General features: G+C 46.3%; 1 protein-coding gene across 1 annotated transcript in view; it reads left to right on the top strand.

The window, feature by feature from the left end:
* The window catches only part of Culd (CUB and LDLa domain), a gene marked incomplete in the record, with an annotated part of 148,476 nt that overhangs the window by 78,245 nt on the left and 55,867 nt on the right, over window positions 1-14,364 (top strand). The window contains 1 exon segment of the mRNA XM_084589058.1: window positions 7,247-7,442. Coding sequence (XP_084445184.1) covers window positions 7,364-7,442 — 79 coding nt within the window.

Below are 14,364 nucleotides of genomic sequence, written 5' to 3'. Positions count from 1 at the left end.
CAGCACAGTATGACCCCGAAGCCGTATATTTACAGCTCAAAAAGCACATTTTAGAAGCGATGCACCGCGGCAATATGCCCTTCTATGACGACGTCTAACACGTCGGCAGTCACCTCGTTCCCCAACAGTGAGAGTTCACCGTTATTCGCGTCCTGCGTTTGCTTTCGCGTGCATGTAGCCATTGCGCGCCAAGCACGAAGGTTACGCGAGCATGCGCGTGCGTGGTTCAGAATGCGAACATTCGCATTGTACCCGCCTGCGAGCGGGCGACGTGTCTTTAAGGCACACCACGGAAATGAGCTGGGTGGGGGTTCTCGCGTCGGCAACGAATAGGAAAAAGGCAAGGGAACGTTGGGCCACGCATGCAGTCGCAGCTAGGATGATTCGATCCCCTGCGGTGTCGCCGAAGAGCGCGTGCGGTGTCCCTCGGGCGGCTGCCGTCAGAGCCCGAATCGAAGCACGTGGCGCGCATCCGTAGCGATGCGGCGTCTGCGACAGCCGGTCATTGCCCACCGTCTGATGCAGAGAACACCCTGTGCATTATGGTTTTGAATCTACTTCGAAAACACTGGGCGATGAAGTAGCCAGAAAGAAGAAGACAAAGAAATGAGGGATAACACTGACGAGCGAGAACACTCGTTGTCTAGCGTTGCGCGCTTTTGCAAGTGCTCGGGATTGTTGCCTTTGTCTTTTGCAACGCGAGCTTGGGCTGCGCTTATCGGCGGTCGAACGAGCGCGCTCTCGCCGACGACCGGCCGCCTTTTGACGCCCGGCCGGCGCCCCTGAAAGATGGTGAGACGGCCAGTCTCGCTCGGTCAGCGCCGAATAAAAGAGCGGAGCGCATTCGAAATCAGGTTTGACCTGGATGCATACCATTACGCAACGGACGGGCCCGGTTGCTTGTCCAGCTGGTCCTCGCAAATAGCAGCCTTCGCCATTCGATACACGTCGCGGCCCGCCTTGCGGCCACCTCGACGCGTTGCTGCTTCGAACTTCCTTCTTACAGGCGGCAGGACGCGAACAGCGGAGTGGGTGGAGGAAAGGGAAACGAAAAAGAAGGAAAAGTGGGAGGGAGGGATAACGTGGCCCACAAGATGCAGCGTAAAATGTTGCGTAAAACGAGCGCGTGTAAACAATGTCGCGGGGTGTTCCTGCCATGTAAGACGCGCGCCTGCTTTGAATGTCTTTGCAGGTAAAAGAAGCGGCATAAGTTCTCTATGTTAGGGCACGTTCAGCTAGATTGCAGCCGACAACCAGGCTGAAGGTGACTGCTGGCCAGGAGGGCAACGACATTCGTATCGCTTCATTAAGCAACACAGAAAATGCAGCTCCTGATATGACATTAGGGAAAATGGCGAAGCCTCCATTTCACCGCTCACTTTGCGTAACAAGGGGCAGGCGAGAGATATACATGCGTACGACGATCGCACGCCTGCCGCCCTTAGCACAGAAGGGCCGACGGGCACAGCATCGCCCTCCTCCTCTCTGAGAACCTGACTCCTCCTGTCGCGTACAAGACGACGAGCAGCCTCTGATAGCGGCAGTGAAGGCCCACTGCATACAAAATGCATTATACACCGATTGGAAATCGAGTTTCTCAGTTGCCACTGAAGAGGAAAAGGCTCGGGTAGCAAAGGCGCCGTACGTGAGCAGCAGTCATGTATTGAGAATGCAGGACGTGGAGGTCTTGCGTCGCGAAACAGGAGCCCGGAGTAGGGGGTAAGGGCTGTTGTAGGGTGCGTGCCGCTCGCTCGTGTCCCTCTTCATCAGGCAGCACAGCGAAGCACAACCCTGCTTTTAAAACCACCGCTAGGATAAACGCGTGCTGTTCTGTTTCTTCAGTACGACGACGCGAAACGTATAATTCAAGGACGCGCGATTAAATTTCCTTCAAGTGCTCGCAGTACTGTGCTTAACTTCAACAGTAAGACGTAGTCATAGTGCTGATGGTAGTAATAGATTTTTACGCTGCAAGGGCATATTTAGCCAAAGAGCGCCTATAGATGGATGGACATTTTTGTTACAGGAAAAGAAAACCTGGTCACTGTTTTTCCTTAAAGGAAAGGTGCTTCGGTTTTAGATTTCGACGAGTTTCGAGCGGTTGAATGATAATAGCTTCCACTTAAAGCATGCGAAATATCTTGGTGCTAGCATTTCAAACAATGGCGCAATTAGCGATTAAAACCGTGACGGCTATCAGGCTTCACCGCAGTGCACAGCGACGCGTGATGACGTCATTGACGGTACCGGTGCGATTTGTGCATAAACACAATTGGTTTGAACAAATTAAAACAATGCTGCCGTAAACAAAGCCCTAGAAATGTCGATTAGCACCGTCAGAAAATGCGCAGCAGGCTGTGGGCGAAGACAACGAACATCAGAAATAGTACCTTCCGTGACGTCATTACCGAGCTTCTCCGCAGAAATTCAGTGCTGTGTGGAGAAGCCCGAGGTTTAATCGTCGATTACGCTATCAGTTTGAATGCTAGCGCAAAAACACTTTATATATGCATTGCCTTCAGCCTATGTAGACTTTAATCCTTGAATATTGCGAAATTCTCGAAAAGTCATGCAGCTGCTCTTTAAATAAGACCACCTGAGTCGGATTGTTGGAATATGCAATGTGCGAAGAAAGTGGGTTCTTGTAGGGGGAGAAAAAAGTATCAACAGTTCAGCGTCGAGTCACTGAAGCGGTACATTGTCGAGGCAAGACACATGCTTATAACATCGCGTGCTGATGTTTATATTTTTCAAGTAGGCAAGTTGGCATTGCAACCCGGGACTTATCGTGAGGCAGAACCCACGAAAAGTGTGGTGTATAGTGACAAACGTTCATACGATTTCAGGAGGTTCGCCCGCTCTGAACTGTGTTCATGCGTGTTAAGATAACGGAATGCTAGAAATGTTTTTACAGCGCCGCTTGCTGGTCCCATGTACACCTGGGCACCAAAGTCCGATCGATCTTTCAGCGCGATTGCGGTTCGGCAGCCGTAGCCTTGTAAACATTGTCAAAACCGTTCGAAGTTTTACTTTATGATATTTTGCTCATTTGTCGAACTGCGCGTCCCGTTGTTACTACTGATTCGCGCACACGTTCGATATAATGAGCGGCGGAACTTAGTCGATGCCAGACAGGCGCCGGGCCTTGGTATAGGACGCTGTACGTTTGCCTCTTCGCACAGGTTCCTGCACGATCCGGCCTCTGAAATTCGTGCGGCCTCTGAAATTCGTGCGCCCTTTTACGCCACGCTTAAGTGAAGCACGATCGAAGGAGCCATGCAATTCACAAGCTTTTCTTCGCGCTTTTCTGCAAAGTATGTTTGTCCTGCCTACCTGTTTCATTCGCTGCCCTGTTCGCTGGTTTCTCTTTTAAAGCTTTCTCATTTTCACGCAATGACACCTCGTGACGCTCCTTTCCAGGAGGAAGAAAATAATTCAAGTTCTTGTTCCTAGCTATAAATGCAGACATTAATGCCGTTGAATACGCACACGGGCTCAGTTGAGCCGATAATTTTTCAAGCCGCTTTAATGAGGGTACGTGCGTGGAAAACACAAAAAAAGAACGGTTCTCCACGTTTCATCCTTTCCCAATTGTGCTGTAAACTAACAATGAAATGCATGAAAGACCTCTCTTACTACTGCGATGGTCGCAACTTCACATCTCTGCCAACCGCAGAACCGGCGAGCCGTTCGAGTAAGTTTTACAAATGTCGGCGGTTGCCGGCTGTCACACGCCCACTGTTATTTTTGTTTTTTATATTCTTTTTTTAAAATCTAGCCACCATCTGACACACCCACACTTCAGGCCCCTTCCCGCCGCTCCGCCCGTCATCCGGCAGTGCGCCTTGTTTCATCCATTTGGTTAAGTTGGAAAGAATAGTGCGCACACGTGCCGGTGTACGAAATGAAGAACCAAGAGAACGTAATCGGAGGAAAAGACGGCGGCGATGGCTCGCGAACGTAAGACACACCTCCAGATTTCCAAACGCACATCCACGGCGCGCGCACGCTTCGCCCTGGCAGGCATAAATTTGTGCGCACCGCCGAGTCGCTGACAGGTTGGGCGCCTCTCCCGCGGCTGCAGCTTGGCGGGATTTGAGACGCGAGAAACGACTTCGGTCTCGACGCGCAGTAGCCGCCCGCTGCACAGATGAGCGCCTGCCGCGCCGTCGACTGGCAAAGCGCGAGAAAAAAATAAAAAGTATACAGAAAGAACGAAATGAAGCGAGAGGAGTACTAACGGAGGAGAAAAGTCTCAGGGAAAAAAAATCGCATATAGAGCGGCCCAACTCTCCCGAGATAAACACGAGATACGACGGAGAAGCAGCTTTTGTACTGGCCGATCTCGGCTCGCGTCACCTTTTTTTTTTTTTTTTTTTTTTTTTTATCTCTCTCCTGTGATCGACTTAGCGTGCACGCGCTCTTTTGAAGGCGAAGCGGAATCGTATATCGGAAGCAACAAGACGCCACACGACGTCCGGCTGTTTCCGCCAAGGAGATTCTTTCGTTTCTAATTTTTTTCCCGTGTGTTCGCTGCTTCACGTCGGCCTCCGATTCGATTGTAGCGCTAGTTTTTGGCAAAAATTTATTTGTCTAAAGTGTGCGGAGGAGGGAGAGCGGGGCGAAATCGTAGCATTCAACTTTTATGTCGGCGCCTGAGCCTTAGCCCTGCAGCTTGTATATATTTTACTTGTCTCCGCGTTTTTTTGCCACGGAGACCATCTGTATTGTTCGTAGTATTATTCCTCTTCGTTGTTCCTGCGTCGTCTTGAATCCTGTAGTATACGACTCAGGGTTTCAGAGTATACTCGCCACGTTGGTGGTGGTAGCCACGCGGTTCATTACCAGCGTTCTTGGTTTTAGGCGCTCTCCCTAGCGCATATGCGACGGTACGTCGCGATTTATTAAGGAAAAGCTTGCGCCCGTAGATTATCCACTTGGCGTTAGTGCATCCCGTCGCGATGAAAACAAATCATTGCTGAATTGCGCGTCGTGCCGCCGTTTAGCGCCCTGGAACACTGGAATAAAGTCGTTTATAACTGCGCCGACTTTGTCTTAGGAGGTGAATTATGCGGCGAGGCGATCATGAGCTGCGGGAATGGTTCCCGCCGGAACATGAATGCGCGCTTTAATTATGGCCACTAGGGAAACACGTTTATGCTGAAGTGCCTGTGTACGCTCCGTGTTGCTTATTGTATTTTTTGCATTAACGAGCACCTAGAGACTTGGCGTAAAAATGAAGCCAGTCCACTCTTCGGGATTGCTTCGCTTTGAAAAATGCTCGCAATTAGCGCGTTTTTCGGCGCGCCTCTCAGCAAACTTGGCAAGGAAGCTATTTAATTACACATCTATGCCGCTGGCCGCGAGGGCTTGCATTCAGTTAATTGCGCCCAGATGTAACGAATCACTACGAGGTGTTAACGTCGCTGGGCGACGTATACCGAAACTGCGTAGATAATACGACTTACGTTCGAACAGGCTCAAAAGGAAGCGTAATGAAAGAAGAGCCATTTTCTGCCGATGAGGCTTCATTTTCTGCTTTTTTTTTTCTTTTCTGGAAATGAACGCTACCTTCTGGTAGATCAAAGAGTGGAGCAGTTCTTCGGAATTGTTATCCGAGCAGATCATTCCCGAAGTGTGAACGCGCATATGGAGCATTGCTGTTGAGAGAGGTGTGCGGCCACTGCTGTAGCTTCCATTCGAGTTCCGATGACACGTATTTCCGCAATCTGGCCTTCTCCTTACGACGCCGTCATCGATGCGAATAGACGTGGAAATGCGATTGAGCACAGCACATGTTCGCTAACTTTCCAGGGCTGCGCTCCGTTGCGGGTGCCATAACTTCGCACGCCCCTTATCGGCTCCCTGCGTATCTTCACGGATCGCAACAGGGCACGATGGACTGAGAACGCTTCATTTCTCTTGAAAAGGCTTCATCGATTTCAAAAACTGTGCAGTCCTAACTTTGCCTACCGACTAACGAAATAGAAAACGAACTATATAAACACCTTCTTTGACTCTTACGAGCGTGTCGGTGAATGTGTCTTAGAGCCTTCATCGAAAAAAAAAAAAAAAGTGTCAAGAGAATGAAAAAAAGCAAATGCAAGAAAATGCTGGTTATAAACGGCGCATCTGTCTTTGTCTGGCCTCATCTCACCTAGAGCAACATCCAAGAGCTATTAATTTCTTTAGTTTTTATTTTTAGCGGTGATTCTGCTGCTCCCATGGACCCAATGAGGGATGTCAGCTTTTTGATAAAAATGATTTCACTGTTAAAGACCTCAGGTGGCTCTACTATGCACCTCTTACCGCTACTTTGTTTGCGTACGGCGGACTCGACATGTGAAGAGGGGTATAGCTATAAGCGACATGATCAGTTTACAATGTAACGACTAGAGATAGTAGATTTTGTCAAATAAACAAATGCAGTAAATTTTGCGACGCAATGAGAGGCACCATAAGTCTATGCTAGGCCTCATTAAAGTTACGCTGGCTGCTTGATAATAATTAGAAAGTACGGATCGAATAGAATTAACCTGGGCATTTCAACAGCACGAGAAAGACTAGGTGAATGTATTGGTGGTGTGGCAAGTTCTTTGGACGTGCGCGTGACGCATTCTGGGGAGAAACGCAACTATTGGCGGAAAGGGAGCACAGGGTATGTTCTCGGTAAACACCATACGTAACGAGAAACTTGGTCCAGAAGGCGATGATAACTGATTAGTCAAAACTCAGAATAATGAATAGATTTAACTTGGACCGTTTTTGGGGTCTGTAACTCAAACCTGCGCTTAGTTGCGCCTTGAATGAAATGGGAGGCTGAAAAAAGAACTTCATTGAAGGCCATTATTAGAGGGCCACATGACAAACACCTGCCAACTCCGAACGAAGCCAAGCATTCCGGGAGGAAGGGGAGAATGTTATGTGAAATATGGACGGTGATGACAGCATTGCATACGCGTAGAATGTATCCTGTACCGGCCCCGATCTTCGGACATTTGGGATAACGCGCTGTATCACGCTTTCTGAAATTGCAGATCGTTATTTAAAACTTTCTAAGGAATCTGTGTTTGTTCTACGACAGTTGCGGCTGTTAAACGTGGTGCGGTTTTATTATCTGCCTTAACATGCTGAATACGCCCGCTCTTCTCCGATTTACGAGTGCCGCCGCGAAGTTTAGCTCTCACGCTCGAATTTCCGAATCAAGGGTGGGCGTTGATCCGTGCTCTCGTATGTTCTGACGCAGGTCCGGGGGCCATGATGCTGCGGCGTCTCGATTACTGCGGCGCACCCGGGGGCTGCGGCCCGGAGGCGTCGGACGCGACTGCCCGCCTGGCGCCTTGAGCCCAGCGGCTGTCGCGTCATGCATCGACAGCAGCGCCGGCGGACAGGCTGGCGCGGCGGCGCCGGCCGCTACTGCGGAGCAGCGCTGCTTTGGAAAGGTACATGTGTCTCTTTGAATGCGAAGATTGTGGCCAGCACACTGGCGTATGTACAGTAGGGTCTACTGTTAAAGGGAACGTCCGATCGCATGGCCTACACACTTCGCAAAGCGTTGCAACCGACAACTGGCGAGAATGGACAGCACCATGTGCATGCTGGAGAGGAGCAGCCAGGGGTGGTTATTGCGAATGCACCTTGTGCCATTGTTTTTCATCGGCTCTCGTGAGAGAGCTTTGCAAAGCCCTGCAGCCACGCGGTCTCATGTTCCCTTTAACAGTGTACCGTACCGTATCACACTAGCGCAACCGCTGTCGGTAGGTTTCGCTGGCCGGTGTGGACGGACAAGCCAGACAGTGCAGTGCCCAAACTTTTGAGAAGGTTGTGAGCGCTCTATTTGGTGTTTCTTTTTAGTTGCTGCAGCTATCAAATTACGGACTCCGCCGTCGTTATTAACTGTGGGGCACACTATCCAGTCTCGGGGGAGGAAACGTTCGCTATACTCGAATAAGGTCGCGCCTTGCACTCTGTTCGACAGTATCCTGTTCATATCGAAGATCTGGCATTGCACTGCATGCCTTGTCTTTCCCAGCTAGGTTGCGCCGGGCCTTTGTGTGCTAGAGTTACAAAAAAAAAAAAAGACGCAACGTTGCCCTGACCGGTCCAACTGCGCTCACACACAAGGAAACGAGGGCTGTAGTCTAACCGTATTGAACTCTATTTTGTACGAAAAGTGGTGCATATGAAACGTGAACTTACGTTTCCAAGGCCAGCTTTTGAAAGCACCTCTACGTTACAGGAATGCAAAAAAGGTGCACGGATGTAGAAGGGGACAGGACGAGCGCTAACTTGCAACAGGTTTTTTATTTGGCGACCTGCGCTTATACACCATCCCGAGTCCTGTCCCCTTCTACGTTCGTGTACTTTTTCCCGCTCCTGCGTATTCCTGAATTATGTGCAAACACGCCCAGCTGCAAATACTTTTCACCTCTATCATGACTCATTGAACCGTTGTTGTCGTTTCCTCGGAGAAGGTGGCACGTTCTTACAATGGTGGATTGACCATTGGTTTGGTGCATACCTAAGCAATGAATGATTCGCTCTGACTTGGATTGTGTCCTGCATAAATTACGATTGAGGAGTTGCTGTCGGCGAGAAATGTTTCGGGAAAATATTTTGACGTGGTAGGGTTAATAACCTAGAAACAAATATTTTGGAAGTAAAAAAAAAAGGAAAAAAAGAAAACAGAAAGGGTGAAAGTACAAGCAAGGGAATGAAGCGCTGGCGCGCAAACCTTGCGGTTGCCATAATATACCGATGAGATAACTCGCACACCGGATTTAGGGCATGCCCTTTCGCGGTTGCACCGAAGAAGAGGAGGACTAGAATTGTAAACGCGGTAACCCTGATTGGGCGAGGAAAGTTTGAAAATTGTTTCTTATCTGCGGCGATAATTAGAGCCGGCTGGAGAAGATGTCTTTATAGCTTCAACGTCCCCACCGCATAACACACAAATATTGAACGACATGTACTCAGAACTGCAAAAATAAAAAACTGATGCGAGGAATTTTGCTGCGTAAGAGTGTTCTGGAAATCTCTCATTCCCTGAAACTATAAGAGCGTACATTCCATGGAAGTTTTAAATGTTCGCTATAACGAGGACAGACTGATGGCTCAGAGTTGCAAAGTAGCTGGAAAAGTTCGAGATCGGGCATAGTAAGGATAATAATGTTAGGTATGATAGCGAAAAGGGCTCCATTCCCTTACAGAAATGAGTGTGCAAAGTGAGTGTTCATGTTGTTTACTTATGTAAAGCCAGTCAATACATGTCTCATAAAAAGGACACACCATGTTGTTGATATCTTGCCGATAACTATCAAATAGCGACACACCAAATTGTTGACTGGATGTGCTGATGTTGTTGACTGACGAGATGTATCAAAGCTGTTTACTTTGCACAGATTGTCAACACAGCACTAATCCTGCGGCTAAGATTCAAGTTGTTGACTGAGTGCACTGCTGTTGTGGAGTTTACAGGTTGCATCATAGTTGTTGACTGCACACAAAATGGCAACCTTGCTGTATAAGCATCCAAGTTGACCGCTTACGTCAGCTATTGTGCAGCAGTAACTAAGTGACATATATGCAAATGATTCAGTTTATATGAGACAGGTATGATCAGTTATCTTTTCTTATTTCAATTTATTGAAACAATGTGTCACAATTTGAATATAAACGCAAAGTCCTCATTACAGAGTCACAAAACCACACACGCACTACCATACTAATATACAAGCAACAACGGGAGTGCATCGTGACGCGGTTGGCCAAGAGTATCAACTACAGGCGTATGCAATCCGCAAACCCCAGTGGATGCGTGCCTTGCATCAGGAGCAACGGCTAGAGGCGTCTGGTGCAGCCTGACTCCCAACACACGAGCTACATTACCCGTAACGGTTGTAGACCGAACTTGGTTTAAAATATATAACCCTATGGTTAGCGATATATAAAGAAAACTACATTTAAATAAAAGTTAAGCATTGAATACTTAGAATTCCTAGTTAAAACGTAAACATAACCAATTAGTGACCGAATCCTGGACCACCGAAATCCCTCAAACGAACCCGATTTTGATTTGTGACGTTTATTAAGGGAGACATAAATCGGTAACGGGTAGTTGTACAACAAACGGGAGTGGTACTAAGCGATTTGTCATGATGAGATCTATCTGAAATGACGCATCGTATATGTCAATCACGTGATCGTAATTTCTCCGCTAGGCGGCGCTTGACGGCGTATGCGTAATCAGTTATAGCCGAGTCATTTAAGAGCGACGATAGGGCAATCTCCGCAAATCAGGGAGCAACACAAGGTAGCAGAATAGAAAGCAGCTTAGAACTGACCAATCTAAACTGGAAAAAGGCAGAAAAAAATATTCCTAAAAACACATTTACAGGAATAGATGGAATTCCGATCAAGCTGATTAATGAACTCGGTCCAAAAAGTAAGGAAACGTTGTTAAAAGCTCTGGAAACAGTCGTAACGAATAAGCAAATTCCGGACAGCTGGCGGCAGAGTAAAATGAATTTGATTTATAAAGGGAAAGGAGACAGGATACACATAAAATCCTACAGGCCGATTGCCATAACATCTGTTATGTACAGGTTCCATACAGGCGGTGAAATTAAAGGTGCAAGCATGGGTAGAAAGTAACAAGATACTCGGAGAACTTCAGAACGGCTTTAGAAATGGTAGGCGCTTAGATGATAGCCTGTTCGTGCTTACCCAATGCATCGAAATATCTAGAGTGGAAAATAGACCTTTGTATTTGGCCTTCCTGGACATAAACGGGGCGTACGACAACGTAAGCAGGGAACTCCTCTGGAACATATTAAAAGAAAAAGGTTTTGGTTATGAGATAATAGAGTTCCTACAGGAAATATACCGGGATAACAAAGTAGAAATTACGTGGGAAGGAATAAGAAGTACGGAGGATGTCAAAGTATGCAAAGGATTAAGACAAGACTGTCCTCTATCACCGGTGCTGTTCATGCTTTATATGATAAACCTGGAACGGAGGATACAAGACAGTAACCTAGGTTTTAACCTGTCATATAGATTAGGTGGAAAGGCGGTAGAGCAGCGCCTCCCCGGTTTGATGTATGCAGACGATATTGTGCTGCTAGCTGAGAGTCTGGAAGAATTTCAAACTCTAGTTAAAGTATTGCGGAGACGAAGGGGACGCTCTAGGCTTCAGTTTCAGCGCAGTTAAATCGGGTCTGATGATTTTCAACGGCTCAACTGATCAGGGTTTTAAAATATAAGGCCATGAAATACCTAGAGTAGCAGAATATAAATATCTGGGGGTATGGGTAAACGAAGGATCGGCATACATTGGAAAGCATGAGCAATCACTTAAGGCCAAAGGGCGAAGGAATGCCGGGATAATGAAGCATAAGGCATTGTGGGGATAGAATAGGTATGAGGTTTTGAGGGGTATTTAGAAAGGAATTATGGTGCCCGGACTTACTTTCGGAAATGCGGTTTTGTGCCTAAGATTTTCAACGGCTCAACTGATCAGGGTTTTAAAATACAAGGCCATGAAATACCTAGAGTAGCAGAATATAAATATCTGGGGGTATGGGTAAACGAAGGATCGGCATACATTGGAAAGCATGAGCAATCACTTAAGGCCAAAGGGCGAAGGAATGCCGGGATAATGAAGCATAAGGCATTGTGGGGATAGAATAGGTATGAGGTTTTGAGGGGTATTTGGAAAGGAATTATGGTGCCCGGACTTACTTTCGGAAATGCGGTTTTGTGCCTAAAATCAGAGGTACAGTCGACATTAGAAATAAATCAGAGATCCGTTGGACGATTAGCACCAGGTGCCCATGGCAAAACTACAAATGAGGCGGTACAGGGAGATATGGGCTGGGCATCTTTCGAAGTACGGGAAGCTGAGAGTAAAATATTATATGAGGAACGCCTGAGGAAATTGGACAGTAACAGATGAGCAGCTAAAGTATTTAAATACCTGTACTTAAAAAGCTTTGACTTACAATGGAGGAAAATAACGAGGAAACTAACTATTAAGTATGCCAGTCACAAGGACGGAGAAATAAAGAGCATTAAGCAACAGGTGAAAAACACAGAAGGTAAAAATTGAATAAATTCGATGGAAAAGAAACAGAGTGTGGAATTATACCGTAAGTGGAAAATGCAGATCAGGAAGGAAGATTTCTTTGACAACTCAAGAGGCAGTGCCCTACTTTTTGAAGCTAGATCAGGGTGCCTTAGAACACGCAGCTACAAAAAGAAATTTAACAATGGAGATGACGCATGTGCTGTATGTGGAAACTCCAGTGAAACAATTGACCATATTATACTCGAATGTAATGGTATCCATCCGGATGTTGATGCAGGTGCAATCACTGTTCCTGAAGCTCTGGGGTTTAGAGATACCAGTGGCCGGGTGAATAAACCGGCGGTGGAAACTAGCAAAAAACGACTGGAAGATTAGTGGCTTAAAAGCAGAGAAATGACATAATGTTAGTAATGTAGGAACAAAACTTTAATAAATAGAATGACGGTTTAGTTAACCTTTCTAAATCAATATTTAAGATATATGGAGAAAAATGAGCATGATAGCTACTGCTACCACCCCGTTTCAAAGTGGACGCTCCTATATTCCATCCATCCATCCATCGTAAAGATTGGTGGCTTACAAGCAGAAAAGTTACGTAATGTTAGTAATGTAGAAACAAAAATTCAGTAAATAGAATGATGGTATAGTTAACCAATCTAAAATAATAGTTAAGATATAGGGGGGGGGGGGGAATGAGCATGATAGCAACTGCTACCACCCCGTTTCAAAGGGGACGCTCCTATATTCCATCCATCCATCGTGAGTATATAGAGCCGCCTCCTCGGTAGCTTCATTTTTTTTTTCTGAACATAATAAACGATACTTACTTGTGAACAGGCTATCAAATTAAAACTGATTCTATTATTTTTTGCGCAAGTAAAATGCGAGAAAACCCAAACATCTGGTATTACTTGCAATGCGCTTTTGATTTTTGTTTTGTGCCAAAAAGGTAATGAAATAAACATGGAAGCAAACTGCCATCAGCAGACAAAAAAGCATTAAAAGAAGCGAGAGCAAAATCAGCAGCAAGAAACAAAAGCTAACGGAGTCGAAGTATGAACTGAGCTAGGTCTCCCTGAGAATGTTTGAATTAAGCTTGATTATCCATATATGTTTCAGCCAGTTAATCCATAGTTAACAAAATTTACACGCATGTTAGTCAACAACTATATGTATTTAGTTAGGTGAATCCATGGTTAACAAACTTTACACAAATGTTATTACGTTTCGTTTACACTTGCTGACCACAGTCAACAACCTGTGTTGAAGCTGTTGACTCCACAAGTTGTCCACAGTCTATCAACTCTTTGTCAATGCTCATTTTTGTAAGGGTTGAGGGCTGAATTCACTAAAATCGAAATCGGCCGCTGTATTTGAAGCAACACCGCAATGCCCTGGAATAAAAGGCACCACTTCTATGCGAAAGGGAAGAAAAACTAAATAAATTGTCTCAAAAGACTTGTTCTGGAGCTTTCAACCGCTAATAAGACTGAGAGGCAATGGGAGAGTATGGTTATGTGAGAAATATTGCAGGGAACATTTTTGAAAGGCCGAACCAGTAGCAAGAAATTCAGCAGTAAATATTGACGTGTAATCTTGATCCCAGATAAACTTATTTCTGTTTTAGAATTACATCGCGTTTCAGTAACTGATACGAGGCAGTACCGAGAGAGGGAGCAATTAATATTCTTTGCCTGGAACTGCTGGACAGAATAAGGCGTGCTCTCAAAAGCTTGGCTAGGAGCCAGTCAATGTATCCATAGTTTCATTCGCTCGCCTTTCACGCATTCTGGTGACCTTTTGACTATAATGAGATGCTGTTAAATATGCTGACTTGAGGGGTCCGTCTTTTTCTCTCCTGTTTTATCAGGTAAACCCTTGGGAAGCGCTCGTGACGAATTTAATCCGTATGCATTGCGCACGGTCAACGTGTGAAAACGGTAATTGAGAGCTAAACGTTGCGGTTTTTCACCGGTGGACGCAATGTTAATATGACGTGGAGTGAGGTTTCATTTCCGTTCTGACCATCTTGTTATACTTTAATACATTTACTGAGCATCGCCTGCTTGAATTTGTATCCTCATTTAGTCTACTCCATAACAACTGAAGTAATTCAGGTCCTGAAACAGTCGCGTGTGGGACGCATTCCACTGCAGCCGGAGAGGAGCCTGGCTTTGCTTCGACGTATAAGGAAAGGTTGGTAACTGGTATCGGCGCCGGTTTCTCTGCTGCACAGATTTAAAGAAACCATTTGCACTGACTGCTATATAGCTCGA

This window comes from Amblyomma maculatum, chromosome 1, assembly GCF_055883805.1.
Source record: "Amblyomma maculatum isolate TAMU_Amacu chromosome 1, ASM5588380v1, whole genome shotgun sequence".
NCBI lineage: Eukaryota > Metazoa > Arthropoda > Arachnida > Ixodida > Ixodidae > Amblyomma > Amblyomma maculatum.
The sequence above is the reverse complement of the archived record's forward strand: the minus strand, read 5'-3'. Positions and strand labels throughout refer to the sequence as shown.